General features: G+C 35.8%; 1 protein-coding gene and 1 long non-coding RNA gene across 2 annotated transcripts in view; one reads left to right on the top strand and one right to left on the bottom strand.

The window, feature by feature from the left end:
* The first annotated feature begins 1,229 nt into the window (after window positions 1-1,229).
* On the top strand, window positions 1,230-13,412 carry LOC127549659 (retinol dehydrogenase 11-like). Its single transcript, XM_051977880.1, has 7 exons — window positions 1,230-1,386; window positions 5,271-5,389; window positions 6,637-6,792; window positions 7,242-7,346; window positions 8,060-8,269; window positions 8,708-8,897; window positions 11,450-13,412. The coding sequence occupies exons 1-7, from the start codon at window positions 1,319-1,321 to the stop codon at window positions 11,550-11,552; spliced, it is 951 nt and encodes a 316-aa protein (XP_051833840.1). The 5' UTR covers window positions 1,230-1,318; the 3' UTR covers window positions 11,553-13,412.
* The window catches only part of LOC127549661 (uncharacterized), a 28,271-nt gene continuing 12,646 nt past the window's right edge, over window positions 9,934-25,558 (bottom strand). The window contains exon 2 of the long non-coding RNA XR_007950686.1: window positions 9,934-10,164. This is a non-coding gene — a long non-coding RNA (uncharacterized LOC127549661). The remainder of the gene's footprint in view (window positions 10,165-25,558) is intronic.

Below are 25,558 nucleotides of genomic sequence, written 5' to 3'. Positions count from 1 at the left end.
TCAGTAGTGCTGCAAATGTAAGACATTAGGATTACAACATAATAGAGATCAATGATTATTGGATCCATTAATCTGTAAGCTCCTTGAAAAGCAGGAACTGTCTTTTGCCTTTTTTTTAAATATATGTAGCAAATGTACTTAATAAATGTTTATTGATTTGAATTGAAGATTAATATTAAACCAATGGAAATGTTTTATCCTATGAGTCACTAAAAACTGTAATCTATCCAAATGAAATAGGGATTGAATTTTTCCAGAAAGGAATTCGTTAAGTGTTTGCTATATATAATGGAGAGACAGTATGGTATAGTAGAAAGAATGTTAGAATTTAAGTTAATTAAATCCTGCCTCTGATAATTCTCTGGGATTTAGGTGAAAAACCATTGACCCTCAGGTCCACAAAGACTTAAGTGTTGGTCCAATAAAATAATCTCTGGAAAATATTTGATAAACTATATAAATATCAGCTTTTACTACAGGGAACTGTCCTTGAAACAAAGACTATCTTTCCCTTCTCCTTCAAGTTATATAATAATGATGATGAAGATTTATTTTTTGATTGATTAGTTGTGTCTGATTCTTCATGACCCCATTTAGGGCTTTCTTGGCAAAGATAATGGAGTAGTTTTTTTCCTTCTCCAGTTCATTTTACAAGAAACTGAGGCAAACAGGGTAGAATGACATGCCCAGGATCACACAGATAATAAATGTCTGAGGTCATGTTTGAATTCAGTCCTCCTGATTCCAGTGCTGGCACTTATCACTAAACCACCAAAATAGCTAACATTCATATAGCACTTGATATGTGCCAGGAACTGTACTAAGTTATTTACAATTATTATTTCATTGGTGGGGTGGGGGGAGGGTGTATGTTATTATTATCCCCATTTTACAGATGATGAAACTATAGGTCATTAAGGTTAAATGACTAAATTATGTGTAATTAAAATACAGACAAAGGAAACTGATAAACTTTTTTTTAAATATGAAACCAGGTAGGACAATTATTCACTAGTAAATTCAAAAAGTCATTTTATTCTCAGCTTGCCCAAATGAAGAGGTAAAAACCTCTGGGATGGGATTTACTAGAAATCCTGTAGCATTAATCCCAACTTCTAAATTTCGGCTTCTAAGAAAAGTCTAAATTAAACTACATTGCCCAGAAGCCTTTGTTTTTTTCTTTTCCCCAGTTGAACCTATTGCAATTTAAATGGGAAGTGCTCAGAGAAAGCCAGCCATAGTATCTGGTGCTAGTTAGAGCCACCAAGACTTCTGCAGCATCCTTGACTGGGGCTCAGCCCTGCCAATTTAGGGAAAGATGTTAGGGGTTCTGGTTCTCTTGGCTTCATTTGTCTTCCTCCTGATCTTGGCAGCACCCTACATCAGGTGAGTGAGGGCCGATGCGGCCGACTCTGCGGCCATCCCATCCCCCTCCCCTTTCTTCCTCAGCCCCCCTTGCTGAAGAGGTGAGGAGCTTCTCGCTGCGGAGGAAGCTCCTAACTGGAGGGCCTCCGAGGGCTGAGCTTGACGGGGGCTCCCTTGCAAAGGGTGGTCCTAGCCAAACGCCGAGGAGGGCTGAGCTTGCGGGCCCGGCTTATAGTCCGGTGGCCAATCTCTGATCTACTCCCACTGGCCAGAGTCCTAGGAGATCAGGGCGTCTCCTTCCTTTAGGAGGTTTGACATGCCCTTGGTGGCAGGGGCTCAATTGGGGTTTTGGACAGTCCCGGTGAAAGAAGATGAAAAGCAAAAAATAGTGTTTTTCTTGGGATCAATGCAACATTCACGAAGTTGTTTTCTCTAGTGGAAGTAGTTTGAAGAAATCATAGACCTAGGACTCAACCTCCCCTCTCCCCCCAAACTCAACATTCTTAACCTTCAGATAAGAGGGAGCACATTCCCCTCCTCCCCCCCGCCCCCGACCATAATTCCAGTCTGCAAAAATAATTTACGAAATCGTGGTTCTGGCTACATCTTGATTGTTATCTCTTTTGACCTTCCGGCAAAAGTACAACCTCCCTGAAAGAGTAAGGCTCCAAAGAATTGTAACACATTCCATTATTCATTAGGAGTATGAGCCAGGAAAAAAAATGACTCAGTTGCTCTCTTAGTTTCAGAGTCAAGTGAAAAAGTTCACAGAGTGTATTTTATTAAGGCTGAGGGGGACACGTGTTACTTCCTGCATTGCGTCTCCTTTCATTAGGACTTAGAAACATAACTGCTCACTTTTTTGAATGGGCTTCAGTTTCTCAAAATCAAAGGGAAGACAAAGATTTCCTCTGAGCAAAAAGGAAAAATTACTGTGTGTTGACTGGTTGAATTTGGATGACTAACCAAAAATAATTTTGGAGCATCAAAAGATGGTGGGCAACTAGTGGCATTAAATGGCATTTAAGGATTTAAATTTAAGTTTCTTATATTCTCTTCTTTCTGTAACTCTTTCTTCTTAAATTCAAGAGATTTGAGTTAAGGTTTGGCTTCTGGCATGTAATATTTTGTGACAGTGAGAAAATTCCTTAAATTCGGTGTCACACTGATCAGCTTTGGCAGAGGTAGTTGGATGAAACTGATGAAATCGCAGATTTAGATAATCTGTGTCTAGATTCTTTAACTTTAAGGACTGAAACATCAAAGTGCTATGGGAAATAAGGAGGGAGCCCTGTTTGCAAATTTTGGTGGTTTGATTTTCTCTGGTTTTGTTTTGTTTTAAACATTGAATAGTCCATGGAATAGACCATAGAGGCTGTTACAAACATAAAATAGTGAGTGTGTATGTATGAAATTGCATCTTACAGATTTAAGATTTGAATGGGGAAAAAAAGCCCATTAAAATAGCCTCTGTGGCATGAAAAATAGATTGTTTTTTTAAAGAGTCCTAAGAATCAAAAAGCTGGCCTTTATCATGGCTTGGTAGAAAAGGAGATCATAATATGGGATAAACAAATCTTAACAAGTTTTAGCTATATTTATTCTTAATCTGAATGCTGTTTGTCCTCATGTTGGTTATTTACTATTTTTGTTTCTTTTTTTCAGAGATCCTGTTTAGGATCCTATATACCGTATAGATAATCTTATCTGCAGATTGGCGATAAAGGTGCAAACTAAAGATTTTGGAGGCAATCCAGGAAATAATTTATATTTGTATTATTTTTTAAGATTTATAAAATATTTCCCAATGCTTGAAGAAGGTAGTATAGATGTTACCCCACTCTTTGCAGTTATAGGTACTCTAGCCCAGAAAGTTTAGTTGCTGTACCCAGGGACACATAGCTAAAGTCAGCACCAGGACTGTACATATTTAATTTATATGCTTGCTTGCTGTTTTGGGTTAGAGATGGGATAAAGGAAGGAGGGAGAAAAATTTAGAACATAAAGTTTCAGAGAAATGAATATTAATGCCAGCACTAGATTTCTATCCCAGAATTGGTTTCAATCCAAGCAGTCTTCTTCCATCTTACCGCCCCTCTAAACAAAACCTCTTACACAATGATCAAGTATTATAATTTCAAAAAAAAATTTTCACAGGACTGGTTTTGTGCCAAGGCAATAAGAAAGCATGCCTAGTATGCAACAGAGATGTAATCTTTCTATAGAATAAGGCTTGTGATCTGCTATGTGCCAAGCACTGTGCTAAGTGTTAGAGATACAAAGGCAGAAAGTTAATTGTTGAAATTGAAACTCAATGCCCTGCTGACTGAGAGTCTAATTCTCATTCTTTTAATTGCCATTTTAAAATAAAAAAAAAATTTAGCTTCATTTTTCACATCACAGTTATTTCCCAATATGCCTTCATAATGAATCCTCACTTGTAATAAAGAGACAGTTAAATAACTTGCAAATCAACTTTCTGATATTCCATATCCAAGGCACTTCAAACTCTCCGCTTAGGTATAGAGTATCCTTCAATGCTTGTTCTCTAAGATTAAAATTGGTCTTTTCAGTAAACCCAAGTTTGGTTATTTGTTTCCATTATAGTAGATCTGTATATTGTGTTTTGCTTTGCATCAATTCGTATATTTTCCCCATTTTTTTGAATTAGTTTGTTACTTTTAAATATATATAAACATGGCATTTTGTTAAATATTTCTTAATTAACATTTTAAAAATTTTGTTAAAATTCATTTTTTTAAATTCTCTCACTCTCTCCTACACCTCCCATACCTTTTGAGAAAACAAACAATATACTGATTATGCATGCAAAGTCATGCAAAATATAATTTTATGTTAGCCATGTTGCTAACATGAAAAACATAAAGAAAACATACAGAAAATGCTGGGGTGGGGGTGGGGTAAAAAGAAAGTGAAAAAAGTACTTCAGTCTGTACTCAGTGTTCATCAATTTTCTCTCTGGGGAGAAGGTGATAGCATCTTTCATTATGGGTTCTTTAGAATTGTCTTGGATTGTTGTCTTGATCAGAGTAGCTTAGTTTTCCACAGTTTATAATTATTACAATATGCTGTTACCATGTACAATGTTCTGGTTTGCTTACTTCAATTAGTATTAGTTTATGTAAGACTATATAGGTTTTTCTATAAGCATCCTGCTCATCATTTCTTATAGCATAACAACATTCCATCACAATCATATATCACAATTCCCCAATTGATGGGTACCCATTCTGTTTCCATTTTTTTCTAGTCCTAGTTCTTAAGCTCTTGTTGTTTGTCCTTCATTTTCTAAAAGAACCCTGACATCAGGGAGATGATGCCATGACATGCAAGTAAATTGGATTTAAGTGAGGGAGGGCTGTGCAAGGTCACCTGCCTCACTTTCCCCTCCAGAGCCACCTGGGTCTAGTGGGAAAATACAGATTAGGAAGACTGGAGAAGATTGTGGATTCAGGAGATTTTGGGGGGCAAAGCTACTGCAGTGATTTGCCATTTCCTTCTCCAGTGGATTAAAGTAAACAGAGGTTAAATGATTTACCCAGAGTCACATAATTAGTAAATGTTTAAGACTGAATTTTACTTGGGCCTTTCTCACTCCAGGCCCAGTGCTTTATTCATTAACCATCTAGCTGCCTCTACTACCAGCATGAAATAGATGCAATTCATTTAACTGGGAGCATTAAGACTACTTGTCTCTGCAAGTTCCTCCCATCTTTTTCTCCAAAAAAAAGCCCAGCCTCAAAAATCTTTCACAGGATAATAAAAGATGTTTATTGTCTGAAAGACACTGCAATGGGAAAAAAAATCAAATAAGCATAAGAAATCCAAACTGAGGTGGGGAGCTTGTTGGGGGAAAAAATGAATTTTTTTCTTTTCCTCTATAGGAAAGCAGTTTCCAAAGGAGTATGTACATCAACTGTTCAGCTTCCTGGAAAGGTAGTAATAGTTACTGGAGCCAACACAGGCATTGGGAAGGAGACGGCCAAAGACCTTGCTCAGAGAGGCAAGTTTATGTTCCTCCAGTCCTCTCCAGCTTTTATTTTCTTTTTCTTGTTATTTCATCTTTTCCCTCTTACTTTTAGGTATTTATGGTTCAGAATTTAAGAGTATCTTGGAACCTGAATTTCCTTGCCCCCACTGAGTTCTGATCCTATGCTACCACAAAGCTTTGCATACTATGATGTGTACTATGAATGTTAATAATTTGCTGAATAAAGTTCTAATACTTTGTTCCCCAGCTACCTTCTCTGTAAAATAAATCTAATAGATTCCTCCTTGAATAGCTCATCCTGGTTGGTCAGATTGGTCTGAGCTTACTGTCCTTTTAAGAATCTCTGTTGTTAAGAGAATTGTATAAATATGTACACATATATTGTATTTAAGATATACTTTAACATGTTTAACATGTATGAGACTACCTGCCATCTAGGGAAGAGGGTGGAGGGAAGGAAGGGAAAAGTAGGAACAGAAGTGTTTGCAAGAGTCAATGTTGAAAAATTACCCATGCATATGTTCTGTCAATAAAAATCTATAAAAAGGAAAAAAAGAATCTCTGTTGTTATACCCTATTTATACCCTCCTGAATTCTGAGTATTTCCCCCTTTCCTATCTCCTTTGATTACCTTAGATTTATTCAGTAACTATTTTGTCTTTCCCTATTGCACTTCATCTCAATGCATGGGCTCCCAAGCCTGGTGGGAATTAAACTGAGTGGATCATACTTCCCCTTCACCCAAATAGGATGATTTAACTTCCCTTTTTAACTTCCCCCATATTCTGGATCCCAACTTGGGATTCCCTTTTCCCCATGATGAAGAATTAGGAGTGGGGGTGATGTATATAGAGTATAGACTTACAAGACAATGCCCCTTTCAATTACGTAAGAATCTCCCCTAAGTCCATCATGAGCATTACCACCAGATTTGTTCTCAAAATCAAGTTAAAATTGTATTGTGCTGTACACAAAAGTTGAACTTGTTTATATCTTTACTCTTAGGAGCTCGAGTATATATTGCTTGTAGGGATTTACAAAAAGGGGAGTTGGCAGCCAGTGAAATCCCCATGATGAAGAATTAGGAGTGGGGATGATGTATATAGAGTATAGACTTACAAGACAATGCCCCTTTCAGTTATGTAAGAATCTCCCCTAAGTCCATCATGAGCATTACCACCAGATTTGTTTTCAAAATCAAGTTAAAATTGTATTGTGCTGTACACAAAAGTTGAACTTGTTTATATCTTTACTCTTAGGAGCTCGAGTATATATTGCTTGTAGGGATTTACAAAAAGGGGAGTTGGCAGCCAGTGAAATCCGGGCTAAGACGGGAAACCACCAGGTGCTGGTGCGGAAGCTGGACCTGTCTGACACCAAATCAATACGAGCTTTTGCTGAGGCCTTCTTGGCAGGTGAGAGTCAAACTGAATAATCAGGAGAAAAGGATCAAAGAAGGGACAAAGAACAAGATTGGAAATAGCACTCTCACTGTGTGGCTTGCTATTCTAAAAAAATCTCTACATTTAAGAAACGCCTCACTTTCCATAAATAGATGACTTCTGATTCTTCTCTTAAGGGTTTGAAAGTTATCTGCATCTGTCAATTTCATGCCTACTTCATGCAAGTCTATCTTCTTTGTAGCATATGGAATTAGATAAAATCTATTAGTAGGCTACAGGATTGATTATTGATCTATGAATTGAATGTGACCTATGCAACTGATAGAAAAATAAAGATTTGATTCTTGAGTCTCTTTTTTTCCTCATGTCTCATCATATGCAAGTAGGCTGGGCATGTATCCAGGCCATGGGTAGCTTTATGGCTGCTGCTAAATCCTCATCTCTCCCTCTGTACTTTGCAGAGGAAAAACAGCTTCACATCCTGATCAACAATGCAGGAGTGATGATGTGTCCCTACTCTAAGACAGCTGACGGATTCGAGATGCACATCGGAGTCAATCACTTAGGTAAGAAATCTAACAGAGCTAGAAAGCAGAAGATATTACTAAGTTCTCCTTCCTTACAAGTCTCTGATTTAGATTCAGTTTAGTTTAGGATGTTCACAGCTACCACATTGCTTTTATACCTACAGTTGCTTCAGCAATAATCTCTTATCATCATGTCCATATTTTGAACCTGTTATAGGAGAAATTCCTAATCTCAGGCAGTTCCTGTTGAACAGAAATTACTTCTGGCTTCTAACTTCTGAAGCCACTTCATCCAAATTGTTCACAAAAAGATTTGATCCACTATTTATCCAAAAGATTGGATTCTGGTACTCTATCTGGGCCACTGCATTTGTGCCTAGTAACTTCTACAGTCATATTGGCTACTTCACATTTATCTTTGGAATAGTCTTAATTTTTCATTAAAATGATAGTATGGAACAGTGGAAACCAAAAGTCCACTTCTGACCCAGCTTACTAGTTGAGAAACATAGGGCAAGTCGAAAATTTAGTCCCTCATCCGTAACGAGAATAATATCATTAAGTACCAATCTTCCCAAGTTTTTGGTGAGAATCAAATGAGACAATATATGTAAAGCACTTTATGAACCTTAGCATGCTCTGTAAACATGCTAGTGATGAGATAAAATGAAGAGTTTGACTTGACATTTTCTTTAATTGCCCCCATACTATTATTGCCTCTGAACTTTCTCTTTTTCTGTATTCCTTCTCAGGTCATTTTCTTCTGACCCATCTGCTGTTGGACAGGCTGAAGGAATCAGCCCCATCAAGGGTGATAAACCTGTCTTCCTTGGCATTTCACCTTGGCAGGATCCATTTTTACAACCTACATGGCGAGAAGTTCTATAACCGGGGCCTTGCCTACTGCCACAGCAAGCTGGCCAATGTGCTTTTTACCCAGGAGTTAGCTCGGAGACTAAAAGGTAGACCTGCAGAAGAATGGAGATAGTAGAACAGAAGTGGTAAAAAGCAATAGGGAATCCAGTTGTCTTCCCTCCCTCTTCACTTAGGCAGAATCTTCCTGAAATGTACAGGATAAAGAATCCTACAATGTGGGCCTCACCTATTACTTCTTCAAGCATCTCAGTGGCCAGTTGGAAAATAAATAAGGACCCACAACCTGAGGTAGCTAGGGACTTGCTCTTCATTTATCAAGGTGGAAGTTTGGAATCTTACCATTTCTAAGTCAAATAAAGCAGCAGGTTTCCAGGCTTGTTCTGTGTAAAGCTGGATTCCATTGATGTCCCTCAGGAGCCTGCCTTATGCCCTAGATTTCTAAGATGATGTTGGTAATAAGCCAATGATTGAGATTTTAAGTTTTTGTATGTGACCTCCCACAATCCCTGTTCTTCTCATTCTAGGTACTGGAGTAACTACATATTCTGTGCACCCTGGAACTGTCAATTCCGAGTTGTTCCGGCATTCAACTTGCATGAAACTGATATTTAAGCTGTTCTCCTCCTTTATTAAGACCCCGCAGGAGGGAGCTCAGACCAGCCTGTATTGTGCTGTGACCGAGGGCCTTGAGCCTCTGAGTGGGAAACATTTCAGGTATGACTTTGTTTATAGAGGTAAAATTTTCCCCCCATAGAATGTCATTTGCATGGCAACATATCCAGAGTTTTAAAATAAGCCTTATATTGATAGAAATATAAATTATTGAGTTATTTTCATGTTACTGATAAATATTATAATTTTTTTGCATATTTATATTGATTTGGGCAGCTCTTGAATGATTTGTCCATCATGCTTCTGTCTAAGTCATATTTGAACTGTTATGGATCTTCTGCACCTTAATTATGATACCGTGAGTTACAAAATTCACAGTTATTTATAATTCTCTTGATTCATATATATTTCAATTTTGTCCTGTACATCTGTTCTATACAAGATTTCAGAACTTTATGATGTAAGGTTTTCTAGTAAGCTCTATTGTCCTAATAAGCCAGAAGGTTTTGTCCTTTGTTTCTTCATCATTTTAATGTAAAAATACACTTTATAATGATTATAGTTACACTCCTAAAGTTAACCAACAGTGGCTCTCAGACACCTAAGGACAACCAAAACAGACACTCCTGCATTCATATAAAACAGGAATATCTGAGTCAGTTAACCTCAGATGTGTTCTCTTGTGGGTACATCATAGTTGTGGGTACATCATAGTTTCGATTACACAGGTTTTCACCTGGGGCTATACTCTTATTATAAATTACCATATTCAATCTCCATAGTTCTCAATCTAGATGATGATGGCATTTAGCTGAAAACTCATGATTATGAATATTGTGGCCATATACATTCTAGAGTGAGATTTAGGGTTCCAACCACTTATCTACTAGAGCAGGTTTCCAAAAACAGCCATAAAATATTTTTATCATCTATAAATTTAGAAAAAGCAAATAAATAAATCTTTATTTTCACTGGCTTAGGAGCAGTCTTCTTCGAATCAAGACAAAGATGATCTTTGAAGAGGGATCCCTTTCCAATTTTATGGACTTTAATTTTAGTCTGATTGCTTTGGTCAATTGTACATTCAACAAGCATTTATTGAGGCACGAGGACATATAATGAAGATAAATAAGATATATTCTTTGTGCTTATGGAGCTTTTTTAATACACCACTATTGTAATTCAAACAGTCATTATCTTTCACATAAGCTAATTAGCCTCTTTGTCTTCAGTCTCTCCCGCCCTGGAGTCCATCCTTCAATCAAGTTTAACCTTTTCACTTCTTTGTTATATAAGTTCCATTGCCTTTAGGATCAAACTCCATTGGTGTTTCTCAGTAGGTTTCAGTCTACCTTTCCAGGATCATTACCTAGCAAATAATAAAGCATTTATTAAGCAGCCTCTATGTGCCAAGTATTGTGCTAAGTATTAGGGATACTAAAAAAAGCAAATACCTACATTGCCGTCAAGAAATTTAAAATCTAATTATTATACATTAATCCCCTTCATGGGCTTTGTGGTCAAAGAAACTCACCTTGCTATTTTTCAAACATAACAACTCATGTTACTCATCCTACTCACTGACAGTGAGTTCCTAGAACACATTCCCTTTACATCTCTTTCTCTTAAAAGTCTCTCACTTATTTCAGAGTTCCACTTGAGGACCACCTCCTACATGAAGTCTTTTCTAATTCCCCAGATGCTTGTGTTTTACCTTGTCCTTCAAAATATCTTGTAATCGCTTTTTATATTTTCTTAAATATATATGTTGTCTCTCCTGAGGGGTTGGAAAATCCTTGGACATAGAGACTCTTCATTTTAATCTTTTTATCTGTTGTACCTAATGCAGTGCCTGGCACATAATAAATACTTAAGACTTATTGGTTCATAAATAATGACAATGTATACTGTACCAACGACTATCAAGTGGTAAAGTAAAAGTTTCATTTTAATAGCTCATTCTATCTTTTCAACAACCATCCATTAATCAAAGAATATTAGAATTGGAAAGGATCTTAGATCATCTTGTCCAATCCCCTAATTTTACAGATGAGGAAACCGAGGGCTAGAGAGGTGACATGGCATATATAAAAGAAACATGATTTCTCCTTCCCATTCTTACTCTTTCTATCCTATTGGAAAATTTTTCTAAAAGAAAATGCTAATTTTCTCATAATATAAATAATCTAGGCAAAACAAATTTACTCATTGACCATGTCCAAAAATTCATGTCTTATCCTGTATTTTAAACCTCTGGCAGGAGGTAGATAGTGTGTTTCATCTTTAATCCTATGGATTGTTTCTGGCTCATACTAGGATTTGAACTCAAGCCTGTGGAATCCAACACAGTGCTTTTTCTGTTATATTAGGTAGCTAGGTGAAATAGTGTATAGAGCACTGGGCATGGAGGAGGAATACCCGAAATCAAATGTGGCATCAGACACTAACATATAACCCTGGGCAAGCCAGGTTTGCCTCAATTTCCTCATCTGTTAATAATAGCACCTACCTCCTAGGGTTATTGTGAGGGTTAAATGAGATAATAACATAAATGTTAGCTATTATTATTGTTGCTTTGCTTTATCCAGAGCTTGGACCAAACTAGTCTGCTTCATGGACACAATCAGTAACATCAATCTCTCTTTTCTCTCTAGTGAATGCAGTCCTGCATGGATTTCTTCCCGGGGACGCAACATGACAACAGCAAGGCGCTTATGGGATGTTAGCTGTAACCTGCTGGGAATCCAGCAGGACTGATGGATGGGGTGGTCTGTCACCAAAGAGCAACTTCAGACTGCTTGGTTTTAAAGTGCCAAAAGGACTTCTACAAAGTTTATTCAAAGGGAGCACAATCCTTCTTCTAATAACACATTTGCCTACTTGACATCAGGGTAATAATCTAATGCACTGCCAGATCTTTCTATGTCTTTTTTACTTGTATGTCTCTGCCTTGTCTCTGTCCTTGCCAGGGCTATTTGTAATATTACAGGTCAGTAAGACCCCAAATTATGTGGGCAGATAATTCATTCTTTCTATTCACCTCTAGGTGAATGGGACCAAACTTTCAAGAGGGAAGGATTATAATGAAAGTTTAGCCCTCTTTGACCTTTAATTGCATAGTGTCAAGTTCCTATCAAACTGATCTTCATCTTCAGGAAAATAGTTCTGTAGACCCTTCTTCAAGACCATTCCCAGGTTCCTCCTTTGGTAAAACCAATCCAAAACTGATGTCTAGACTTACTCAGGAAAATCTTTATTAAATCGAGACCTTTGACTCTTTCCTTTGAGCATCTTGAAGCCAGTGTAATTATGGTGGAGCAGGCTGTGTTTCTAATAGGATAGCTTAAAAATTTTTTTCCAACCTAAGGATCAGGCTTCTCATTTCCTTCTTCCTTTTCCCTTAATTTCTCTTTGTAAAAAGTCAGAAGGAAGAGGGCAAGGCTATTTAATTATTGTTCATCACCAGTCACATGTATGACTGGTTTAATTAGTGACTGTTATCAAACAGTAGAGATTGAACCCATTGTTACACAACAGATAATATGAATGAGAGAAGGGAACAATTGTCATTTGATCTTCCTGTTCAACAGAGTCTATTTTTCTTTGTAATTTTGCCCTTCTGGGTCATTGATGATTACAAAACAGTTAAGTGACTAGGTCTTCCTTTCAGTTGTATCTTTGTGCAAATGGTGGGGGAGTATGTGGAGAAATTAGACAGAAAACAAAGAATTAGAAAAGGCAGGGTGGGGTTGTTGCAAGTTGAATGATGGTAACAGAACAAATTGTGGGGTCAAAATGGTGTTATAAGGAGTAAAAGAGGCTCGTCTGTGAGATAGTAGATAAACTAAAATGGCAGTCCTAATCCAGCACTAATAGAGCTGGGGAAAGCACCTTCATACTGTAAGCAATCTTTTTCTATAACCCAGATGAAAACATACTGAAATTATGCATCATTTTATTCAATTTCTAGGCAGCTAGGTGGCACAGTGGATAGAGTACTGGGCCTGGAGTCAAGAAGAGTTCAAATTTAACCTTAGGCTCTAAACTGTGTGACCTTGAGCAAGTCATTCAACCTCAGTTTCTTTATCTGTATAATAGCACCTACCTCCTAGGGATGTTATAAGGCTCGAATGTTGTAAAGTTCTTAGCTGAGTACTACTGGACATTGACTGAATATTATGTAAACATTAGCTATAATAATAATAATAATATTATTTTAGAGTATTTGTTTATCATTGGGATTATGTAGATACATTTAGAACTGCTACATGTGGAATTTAACTTTTTATATCATTAATGCTTGCAAAGAAAAACATGGGGATTAGAAAGTGTTTCTTTTCACTGTTCAGAGTATGGTGACTTGCTAGAGTTTGGATGTTATTTTTCCAGTACTGACATTTCAGATGTTTAACTTTGACGAGGTATAATTTTAGGCCTACTTATGATTACATTTCTCTTTTCCATATTGTCATCATTGTGGCCTAGAAAACGGATCTGTTATTGCAGCAGAGGGGAAGTTTTTCTGTTTTATAAGACATTATGATAGAACAATTGAATTAACACTGGTTTTTAACTTATATGGAATGGAACATGATAAATAAAAATAGATGCTATTCATTCTGTATTGTTATTGATTTTTTCCTCATGGTAAACATAATTCTTTTTTGTAATTTTATTTCTCAAAATACATGCAAAAATAGTTTTAAACATTCCCCTTTGCAAAACCTTTCAAACTTTTCTCCCTTCCTCCCTGCCCCACCTCTTCTGGACAATAAGTAATCCAAAATAGGTTATACATATACAATTCTTCTAAACATATGTCTACGTTTATCATGCTGTGGGAGAAAAATCAGATCAAAACAGGGAAAAATTAGAAAGAAAAAAAAGCAACAAAACATAATATTATTTTTTTTTAAACTGGACTCCTAGTGAGGAAACTCCCATCAAAACAATGTGCAGTGACTCTTCTGCTGAGTTTTAGAGCATGATCTAAGGACCACCATCTTGTGTATCTAGCCTTTCACTGATCCTTCTGTTTCTTAGCCAGTAACAAAAAGTTTTGATGATTGTTGCTTTATAAGATCCCTTATACTCTCAAAAATTATGAAAGAACTCAAAGAACTTTTGTTTATGTGGATTATATCTATCAGTATTTAATGTATTAGAAACTAAGGTAAATTTTAAAATATTTATTAATTTAATCGTAATAAATCTATTACATGTTATTATCATGTACTTGAAAAACAATATAAATTTAGTTCTACAGATAATGGTGTTTATGTTGAAGCATTATGCTGCTAAATTTTCTCATCCCAGTGACAAAGTACTTTCCTTATTTTACTAAATTGTTCCCTCAATATATTGCAGAGATCTATATATTCATCTTTTCTCTGAAAACAATTCTAATAGGGATAGAAGCAGTTCTTTAGCAAGAAAAATGCAGAATATAATTTTTTGTATAGAGGAATTTATTAGGAAAAAAAGGAAGAAAAAAATCTTTCTGATACCTGTGCCCAAAGAAGACCCAGCTAATTCTGAAAGGTATATTTTTATTATTGTGCTTCATAATCAAGCAATCAATCAACATTTATTAAGTGCCTACTAAGGGCAGGCATTGTGTTAAATGCTGAGGCTTAGGTCCATTATTTTGGCTCTGTTAATGGGGTCACTCCTCCATTGAGGATTAATAGAAACTGAATCACTTTCTATTCACTATCTTTTCCCAGCTTCTCTGAGTAGAGACAATGGAAAAGTAGCAAGCATTTATTATTAATTTATTACTTAATTACTTATTATATTATTACTATGTGCCAGATATTATGTTGAGCACTTTATAAACCATTATCTTACTGATAACCCCCACCTTCAGTCCAAGCAGGGGATATGGTTGTGGAGGAGAGTGGTTCAGTGACTATTTTTTTCAGAGAAAGCAGATGACATCATTCCATGTCCTTCCTTAGCATTCTTTTTCCCCCACTGACCAGGAAACTGCAACAAAAATTAACTCTGATTTAACTATAATATTCTGACCTGTGTTTTACTAGTAAAATTATGGGCTATGTGTATGTAACTGACCACAAAATCCTAGTATGCCTCATCCCAGCATGAAGGTGACCTTGGATTCTTGAAGGCTTTGCCCCTGAAATACATCTCAGATAGGTTCTACCAAGTTGGAAAGGCTTTAAGAATGGGCCTGACATTCTGTGACCTAATAAACAACCCAGCTAGATTTGTAGAGGTTCATCACCAGAGTGTGATCCACAGTAGATACCATATCAACTTCATTCTTCATTAAAAATACCAATTTATATACTTTTTTAAAAGAGATACATTTTTGAACATAGCCATTTTGTAACTTTGTTTTGCTTCCCTTCTCTTGTTACACAACTGATTTTTTCTTTCTTTTTCTAATAAGCTGGGGGAGGTAAGAAAAAAAGCTCAATTATGAAAAACAATGATTTTTTAAAAGTCATCACATTAATTTTATTTTTTTAATAAGGTTGCCAAAATGGTAATTCAGAAGATGCTACAAATAAGTTTAACAAATCATTTGACAAAAATTTTTCATGCTTTTCCTATGGGGGAAAAAATGGAGAGATGTGGAGTAGAAAAAATAGAGTAGATTTTATAGATTTGAAAATGGTTGTTGAATGGTTGGTTCCTATGCTTAATTGTTAATAATTAGTTGTCATGGTGGAAAAGAATTCTCCACAACCTGAATGCCTCAGGAATCTGTGCTTGATCCCATATTGTTTTACATTTTTATCCATTTTATGGATAAAGGCAAAGGTAATATACTTTCAGATTTATAAATAACAAAAATCTGAGACAAAAAATAAACATACTGGATAAAGGCTACAATGTTGAGTAATAACTAAGAGATTATTTAATTTTAATGGAGAGATGTATGACTAGGAAACAAAGTGGGAAAGTCAGGTAGTAAGAACGAGGAGTCACTAGTGGAATATGCTCCCCTGGTATGGATTCTTGCAATGTCAAGAGATCTAAATGCAACTTTTTGCCAGAAAATCTCTCCTGCAGGATTTATAGGAAGGCATGGACAAGAGATGCATAAAATGAAAATTTATAGATGACATGATCTGTGTTGTCCAAGAAAAAATGTTATTATCACTAATGAAAAAAAAGTAAAACTTTTAATCAAAAATACCTAATTAAAAAAATCCAAAATCTGTATTTTTTTTTTTGGCTTGTCTTTCCCAATTTTATTTATCATTTATCTATATCCAAGCCATCCTTAGCTTGGATAGGAAATGTCCAGACTGTACCCATGTCCTCTAGCATTACTCTGTCCCACAATTTCAGTTAATATTTATAGATAGAAATCTTGAATTAGTTAAAAATAGGTGGTTCATTCTGGGTTAACATTCCTGTACTGAATAATCAAGCCACTCTCTCATTCCTTCTGGATCATATCTTTTTTCTGACCCATCACTCACCTTTCCAAAGATTTTGGAGAGATTGTTGGAGAAAAAAAAAATTTCTTAATATTTCTAGAGAAACTAAAAAGGATTTAAAAAAAAAATTTGCTTCCAGGTCAAGGATATTTTACTTATTCATTCATTCATTTTTTTATATTTTAGAAAATGACCTATAATAGAAATGTCAAACCAGGCTGAAACAATCTTGACTGTGGGCCAGAATCAGATTAATATTGGAAAATATTTTTAAAATTAAAAATACAATAGCATATAGGTAATATTGTGTGTTTTTAAGATAATGTGTAGTCTACAGGGATGCTTACAGAAAATTTATGACTTTTTTCTATTTGAGTCTGTTCTAAAGCACTAAAAGGTTCAGAGATTTGCCCAGGATGATCCCAGGTAGGACTTAAATCCAGGATTTTCTTGTTTGGAAGCTAAGTTTCTATCCACTATGCCACACTGCCTTTCTAGATTTATGTCAGGTAAAATTTCCTAATGATCAAAGTATACTGAAGTAGAATGTGATGCATCAGAAAGTACTTAAGCATAGACTGGATGATCACTTTTTCTCAGTTGATGATATATATGTACACTCTTGACCTTCCTTCCAACTCTCAAATTCCATGATTCTTATTATATTCAACTAGGATAAAATGATACAAGTCGACAAACATTTATCAAGTGCCTAGCAGTGCCAGGCCTTGTGTCAAACACTGGCTATACACAGAAAAACAAAACACAACATCTGCTCTCAAAGAACTCACAGTCTAATGAGGGAGACAACAGGCAAACAACTATGTGCAAACAAGATTTTTATGTATACATATATATGTGTGTGTGTGTGTATATATACGTGAATGCATACATATATATGAATACCATACACACATTTATCTGCATGCTCACATATATATGCAAATTTATATTTGTGTGTTTTATTTTTTATTTTTGTATCTCCAGTGCTTATCACAGGGACTATTAAAAAAACAAACACACATACTTATGCTAACATATATATGACAAATGGAAAATAATCTAAGGATAAATAAATATACATGCATATATGATAAATTGGTGATAATCTCAAAGGGAAAACATTAAGATCAAGGAAAACCAAGAAGTGTTTCTTGTAAAAGGTGGGGCCTTAGCTGGGATTTGAGAAGCCAAGAGGCAGAGATAAGAGAAAATTCTAAACATGGAGAATAGTTAGAGAAAATGAATGGAGTTGGGAGATAAAGTACCTTTTTGCACAAAGAACTGTAAGGAGGCCAGTGTCTCTAGACTGCAGAATACATACGTGAAGGAGAATAAAATGTAAGAAGACAAGAAGGGCAAAAAGAAGCCAGATTATAAAGAACTTCAAAAGTTGGGATAACTGGGAAGAAGGTGGTGCCTTTGACAGTAGAAAGGATAAAGGAGGTGAGGGTTTAGACGGAAAGATATTAAGTTCAGTTCTGGACATGTTGAGTTTGAAATATCTATGAGATATCTAGTTGGAGATGACTAATAGGCAGCTGGAAATGCTTGACTAGAGATCAGAAGATAGATTAGGACTGAACAAATACTTATTAGAATCAATTGAGTAAGATTATAATTGAATCCATGAGAGCTGATGAGATGACTGAGTGAAATTATACACACATACACAGACATACATACATGCACATATCATTTATTTATTTTTCTCTAATTGTATGTGAAAATAATTTTTATCATAATTTTAAATTTTTAAAGCTTTTTATTTTTAAAACATATGCCCAGATGATTTGACAACATTGATCCTTGCATAACCTTGTGTTTCAGATTTTCTCCTCTTTCCCCCTCCCCCCTCCCCTAGATGGCAGGCAATCCAATATATATTAAACACATTAAAATATATGTTAAATCCAATATATATAAACATATGTATGCAATTGTCTTTTTGCACAAGAAAAATCAGATAAAAAAAGGTAAATGAGTAAGAAATTTATTTAACAACAAAAGAGTGAGAATGTTATGTTATGATCCAAATTCCTTTCCCACAGTCCCCTCTCTGGGTGTAGATGGCTCTCTTTGTCACAAGATCATTGGAACTAGTATCAATTATTGGAAAGAGTCATGTTCATTAGAATTGATCATTGTGTAATCTTGCTGTTGCCATGTATAATGGTCTTCTGGTTCTTCTCATTTCACTTAGCATCAGTTCATGTAAGGCTCTCCAGGCTTCTCTACAATCATCCTGCTGATTGTTTCTTACAGAACAATAATATTCCACAACATTCATATACCCCAATTTATTCAGCCATTCTCCAATTGATGGACATCCATTCAATTTCCAGTTTCTTGCCACTACTGATGTGGGAAAGATTCCTTTCTTTGTGACTCCCAAGCTCCCCCCCTAGTTAATGTAATTACCCTTTAACTCACAAATCCTGGGCCCTTTGTATTCCAATAGAAGATCCAGACCTGTCCCAGCCCCCATCCTTATCTGAGCCAACTTTGGGGCTCCACCCAAAAGGCCCCTCTAGCTAAATCTCCCATTATAAAAGGGATACACTGGTACCCCCTCTTGGCAGAGGTCCCAAACATGCTAGCCATGTCAGGACTTGCCTATTTCCTTAACTATGCTTTAACCTTGCTTCCAAACCTAATAATAAACCTCTTTTATTAATCTCTCAATCAGTCAATTATATCAATTCGGGCTGATAAATCCCTTTATTGGGGAGTCGTGCCACTACTAGACCTCATTTACTGCTGTATCCTTGAGCTGAATCCAAGGGGGTTGCAGGGGAGCTCTGTTTGACTCCCTGTACCCCAAACTTGCCATAGACCTCAACTAAACCCTAATTTCATTTAGGCACCCCAAATCTAGATCTCATCACAGCTGCCACAAACATTTTTGCACATGTGGATCCCTTTCCTTCCTTTAAGATCTCTTTGGGAATACAAGTCCAATAGAAACACTGGATCAAAGGTATGCACAGTTTACTAACTTTTTGAACATAGTTCCAAATTGTTCTCCAGAATGGCTTTACCATTTGTTTTTTAAAATTTTGAGTTCCAAATTCTTTCTTTTCCTCTTCTTTCTTTGAGAAGACAAGTAATTTGAAAGAGGTTATATATGTGTCGTTATGCAAAACATATTTTCACATCAGTTATATGGTAAAAGAAAAGCAGAATTCTCCCCTCCCCCCAAAGAAAAAATTTTAAAAAAGTAGATTTCGATCTGCATTCAGACTCTCTGAAGATGGATAGCATTTTTCATTGTATGTTCTTAGATTGTCTTGGATCATTGTATTGTTGAGAATAAGTTCTTCACAATCCATCACCATACAATATTGCTATTACTGTATACAACGTTCTCCTGAGTCTGCTCATTTTACTTTGCATCAGTTCATTGAAGTCTTTACAGGTTTTTTCTTGGGAGCATTCTGTTCATTATTTCTTATAGGACAATTGCATTCCATGACACTCATATGCCACAACTTGTTCAGCCATTCATCAATTCATGGGCATCCAATTCTTTACGAACAAAAAATAATATTTGTGTAGATAAAAATCCTTTTTCTTTTTTTTTTTTTAATCTCTTTTTAGGAAACCCTCGGTAGTACTATTGCTGGTTAAAGAGTATACATATTTTATAACCCTTGGTTCCAAATTGCTCCCCAGAATGGTTCAATCAGTCCATAACAATGTATAGTATCTCAAATGATGGACAGAGACAGCTACACCCAGAGAAGGAACACTGGGAAACGAATGTGAACTATTTGCATTTTTGATTTTCTTCCCGAGTTATTTTTACCTTCTGAATCCAATTCTCCCTGTGCAACAGGAGAACTGTTCGGTTCTGCAAATATGTATTGTATCTAGGATATACTGCAACATACTTAACATATATAGGACTGCTTGCCATCTTGGGGGGGGGGGGTGCAGGAAGGGAGGGGAAAAACGAAACATAAGCGAGTGCAAGGGATAATGTTGTAAAAAATTACCCTGGCATGGATTCTGTCAATACAAAGTTATTATTAAATAAAATAAAATTTAAATTAAAAAAAAAAAAAACAATGTATAGTATCTCAATTTTCTTACGATATTTGTAATTTCCCCTCTAAAATTGTTATTTTCCTCTTCTATCAAATTGGCCAATCTGATAGGTGTGGGATGGTACCTCAGAGTTGTTTTAATTTGTATTCTTCTAATCAGTAGTGACAGAGCATTTTTTTAAAATAATTTTTTATTGATAGAACGCATGCCAGGGTAATTTTTTACAGCATTATCCCTTGCATTCATTTCTGTTCCGATTTTTCCCCTCCCTCCCTCCACCCCTTCCCCCAGATGGCAAGAGTCCTTTACATGTTGAATGGGTTGCAGTATATCCTAGATACAATATATGTGTGCAAAACCAAACAGTTTTCTTGTTGCACAGGGAGAATTGAATTCAGAAAGTATAAATAACCCGGGAGGAAAAACATAAATGCAAGCAGTTTATATTCATTTCCAGTGTTCTTTCTCTGGGTGTAGCTGCTTCTGTCCATCTTTGCTCAATTAAGGCTCTCTTTATCAAAGAGGTCCACTTCCATCAGAATACATCCTCAAACAGTATCATTGTTGAGGTATATAATGATCTCCTGGTTCTGCTCATTTCACTCAGCATCAGTTCATGTAAGTCTCGCCAGTCCTCTCTGTATTCATCCTGCTGGTCGTTCCTTACAGAACAATAATATTCCATAACGTTCATATACCACAATTTACTCAACCATTCTCCAATTGATGGACATCCTTCCATTTTCCAGCTTCTAGCCACTACAAACAGGGCTGCCACAAACATTTTGGCACATACAGGTCCCTTTCCTTTCTTTAGTATCTCTTTGGGGTATAAGCCCAGTAGAAACACTGCTGGATCAAAGGGTATGCACAGCTTGATAACTTTTTGAGCATAGTTCCAAATTGCTCTCCAGAATAGCTGGATGTGTTCACAATTCCACCAACAATGTATCAGTGTCCCTGTTTTCCCACATCCCCTCCAACATTCCCCATTATCTTTCCCTGTCATTCTAGCCAATCTGACAGGTGTGTAGAGGTATCTCAGAGTTGTCTTAATTTGCATTTCTCTGATTAATAATGATTTGGAGCATATTTTCATATGTCTATAAATAGTTTCAATTTCTTCGTCTGAGAATTGTCTGTTCATATCCTTTGACCATTTATCAATTGGAGAATGGTTTGATTTCTTATAGATTAGGGTCAGTTCTCTATATATTTTGGAAATGAGGCCTTTATCAGAACCTTTGATTGTAAAAATGTTTTCCCAGTTTATTGTTTCCCTTCTAATCTTGTTTGCATTTGTTTTGTTTGTACAAAAACTTTTCAATTTGATATAATCAAAATTTTCTATGTTGTGGTCAATAGTGATCTCTAGTTCTTCTTTGGTCATAAATTCCTCCCTCTTCCAGAGGTCTGACAGGTAAACTATCCTATGCTCTTCCAATTTATTTATCATCTCATTCTTTATGCCTAGGTCATGAACCCATTTTGACCTTATCTTGGTGTATGGTGTTAAGTGTGGGTCAATGCCTAGTTTCTGCCATACTGATTTCCAATTTTCCCAGCAATTTTTGTCAAATAATGCATTCTTATCCCAGAAACTGGTGTCTTTGGGTTTGTCAAACACTATATTATTAAAGTTATTGGCTGTTTTGTCCTTTGAACCTAACTTATTCCATTGATCAACTAGTCTATTTCTTAGCCAATACCAGATAGTTTTAGTAACTGCTGCTTTATAATATAATTTTAGACCTGGTACAGCTAGGCCACCTTCATTTGATTTTTTTTTCATTAATTCCCTTGAAATTCTTGACCTTTTGTTTTTCTATATGAACTTTGTTGTTATTTTTTCTAATTCATCAAAGTAGTTTTTTGGGAGTCTGATTGGTATAGCGCTAAATAAGTAGATTAATTTAGGTAGTATTGTCATCTTTATTATATTTGCTCGCCCAATCCAAGAGCATTTAATATTTTTCCAGTTGGTTAGATCAGACTTAATTTGTGTGGAAAGTGTTTTGTAGTTTTGCTCATAAAGTTTCTGATTTTCCCTTGGCAGATAGATTCTTAAATATTTTATACAATCAGTAGTTACTTTAAATGGAATTTCTTTTTGTATCTCTAACTGTTGGGTTTTGTTAGTGATATATAAGAATGCTGATGACTTATGTGGGTTTATTTTATATCCTGCAACTTTGCTGAAGGTGTAGATTGTTTCTAATAACTTTTTGGTAGAATCTCTGGGGTTTTCTAAGTATACCATCATATCATCAGCAAAGAGTGATAATTTGGTTTCCTCATTGCCTATTCTTATTCCTTTAATCTCTTTCTCAACTCTTATTGCCAAAGCTAGCATTTCTAATACAATATTAAATAGTAAAGGTGATAGTGGGCAACCTTGTTTTACTCCTGATCTTATTGGGAATGGTTGCAGTTTGTTCCCGTTACATATAATGCTTACTGCTGGTTTTAAATAGATGCTACTGATTATTTTAAGGAAAAGTCCATTTATTCCTATACTCTCAAGAGTTTTTAATAGGAATGGATGTTGGATTTTATCAAATGCTTTTTCTGCATCTATTGAGATGATCATATGGTTTTTGTTAATTTGATTATTAATATGGCCAATTATATTGATAGTTTTCCTAATATGTGACAGAACATTTTTCATGTTGCTATAGTTTTGATACTTTGTCTTAAAATCACCTATTTATAGAATCCCAAGTCAGGTCCTCAGAGTGAGGTATTGTTTCCTGCAGATGGAAGCCCAGGAGGGCTTAATGCTGCTGATGCTGAGAGTCACTTACATGCATACTTAAATACAATCATTCTTGGATCTTGAAATAGTTCTCATGATTGGCATTTCTTGGGATAATACAGGTATTCTTGGGTCCTGTGGGAACATCCATTGTCTCAAATTTTAGGGGGCACAGAACCAGAACTTTGTTTTAGAAATAGGATTGCAGAATCTGTCAGTGACAAGGTACAGGGATTGTGAGCATGTGATGACTGGCCCTAGGAAATAAGGGGAGCTAAATCCTCCGGTGAATACCTGGTGCTAATCCAAGCAATATACTTTGATGGAGGATGATATCCTGAGTGCAAAGGATTATTGTTATGGCAGGCTTAGGACACAGCCTGCTTGCTTGGTCTTAGCATTGAGGAAAAAAAATATTTTGACAATTTTTAAAAATAAATCTTTGGTGTATAGATCTAGCAATAATGCAGTTGGAACAAGTTTTATAGCCCTTTGAGCATAGTTTGGATCCTTTTTTTTAAAGATTCTTCCTGCAGCTTCTTGATGACATTGTTCATACCAGATACTGGGGTTAGGTAGTGATAGAAAGAAAAAGTGCTAGTTCCAAGTGAATTATGAGTTTCTAATGTAATGCTGGAGAAACTGAGGCAGGAGAGAGATTAGAGAGTTTTTAATATTTTATTAATGGGAGAGTACAATTGACTGGACAGGACTCTCGTCTCAAACTATTCAGTCAGACACAGATCAGAGACCAATTCAATAGTTTATTAAATGGAGAGATATATTGGGACCAAGGGATCCATGTTGGTCCCAGGGCTGGATCTTCTATTGGAATACAAAGGGACCAGGATTTGTGAGTTAAAGGGTAATTATATTCACTAGGAGGAGCTGAAAATCTAGAAAAGAATCTTTCCCACATCAAGGACAATTAAAGAGAACTGTGGCATAACACTAATTTGATATTCTTTTAACTCTCTTGTTAGTAGGACCAGAGGAACTAATTACTGAAGACCCATCTACTTATATTTTGTCACATTTTACTAAATTATATTGTCTTATCACTCACAAACATTACTGTGAGAATCTTCCAAATGCCTCCAACCCAGAAATGAGGAAATACCTCCACAAATCTGTCCTGATCTAGGAAAAGATATTTGAGATAAGGCTTTTACCAGACTTTTGAAGAAAATGGTAGCTCACTGCCAAAGGACTTGATACCCCTAAAGCTACACCTATATTGGATTTCTTTATTCACCTTCTTGTTAATGTTTCTTGTTTTATTAGTCCTGTGTGTGTTCAGGACCTTTTACCTGATCTATGAATTTATCACTGGATTAAAACCAATTTAGGGAAAAAACTGTCCAAAAAAAGGGGAAGAAATGGAGCAATACCACTTGAACACCTGCAGACTGAACTGCCAAAGTCTATGGGCTACAGGTATGTTTTGGTATATAGACACCAATGAATCAGTAGGGATTTATCAGAGCTTGCAGAACAGTCATATTATGACCAGTGTTACCAAATGAAAGACCAGTATACATCACTCCCAAGTGAAACCTGTCATAACTGACCCTAGCCCAGCTAGGCAGCCATCTCTGATTGATCAACCCAATTAAGCTGGAAAGGGACCCCAACACCACTGAGTGGTTTTTTTGGATGCTTGTTTGACCCTAATCCTAATCCTTCACCTGTTATCTACTAGAGAGTGAAGTTGGTGACTTTCAAAGCCTTGATTTACAAAATTCCAATATACTTGCAAGTCATGACATTATCTTCCTGATGTCACGGGTTCTCTTCAAGAATGAAGGACAGACAACAAGTATGTATTTGTAGTTTTCATTTTATGTCTAGTTTTGTGGCTCAACTTGCCAGCTGTGTCTTTAAATGAACTAATTGCTGAATATATACACAATATAATTTCTACATTCCAGTCATACTTGATCTGCCTAATTTTGTTAATTCATTTTTTTTGGTGTGTTAGATGCATTTTCTTTTTTATGGATTTTAATTTGTTAAATATTTCTCACTTGCATTTTTATTTTTTTATTTTTCTCAATTACATGTAAACAAAAATTTTTAGCATTCTTAAAATTTTTTTGAGCTCTACATTCTTTCTTCTCCTTTCAGAAAACAACCAATTTGATATAGATTATATACGTGCAGACAGAAATGCAAACATTTTCATATTAGCCATATTGAAAAAAAAAAAAAGGCAGATCCAAAGCCCCCCAAAGTAACAAATTATTAAAAGTATGTTGCATGCACTTTCAGATGAGGCTCCTCTATGACGAGTTTCAGCTATTTTACTTTGTTATGAGAACTCTGAGGAAGCGGGAATAATCTATACTTTTAAGGTAAAAACAAAAATAAAATCAGTAGCTTAAAAAATAAAACTTCCCAAAATTGGGGGTAGGAATTCGGCTATGCTTCTGGGAATAAATCCTCTCCAAGCCTTAGTGATTCCACCAGTAAAAGAGTAATATCATGAGACTCACAAATACAACAAACCAGCCAGTAGCTGGAGACCTCTACTTTCACAATAA

The sequence above is a fragment of the Antechinus flavipes genome, chromosome 2 (assembly GCF_016432865.1).
Source record: "Antechinus flavipes isolate AdamAnt ecotype Samford, QLD, Australia chromosome 2, AdamAnt_v2, whole genome shotgun sequence".
Taxonomy (NCBI): domain Eukaryota; kingdom Metazoa; phylum Chordata; class Mammalia; order Dasyuromorphia; family Dasyuridae; genus Antechinus; species Antechinus flavipes.
Note: the sequence above shows the minus strand (reverse complement) of the source record. Positions and strands in the feature narration are given on the sequence as shown.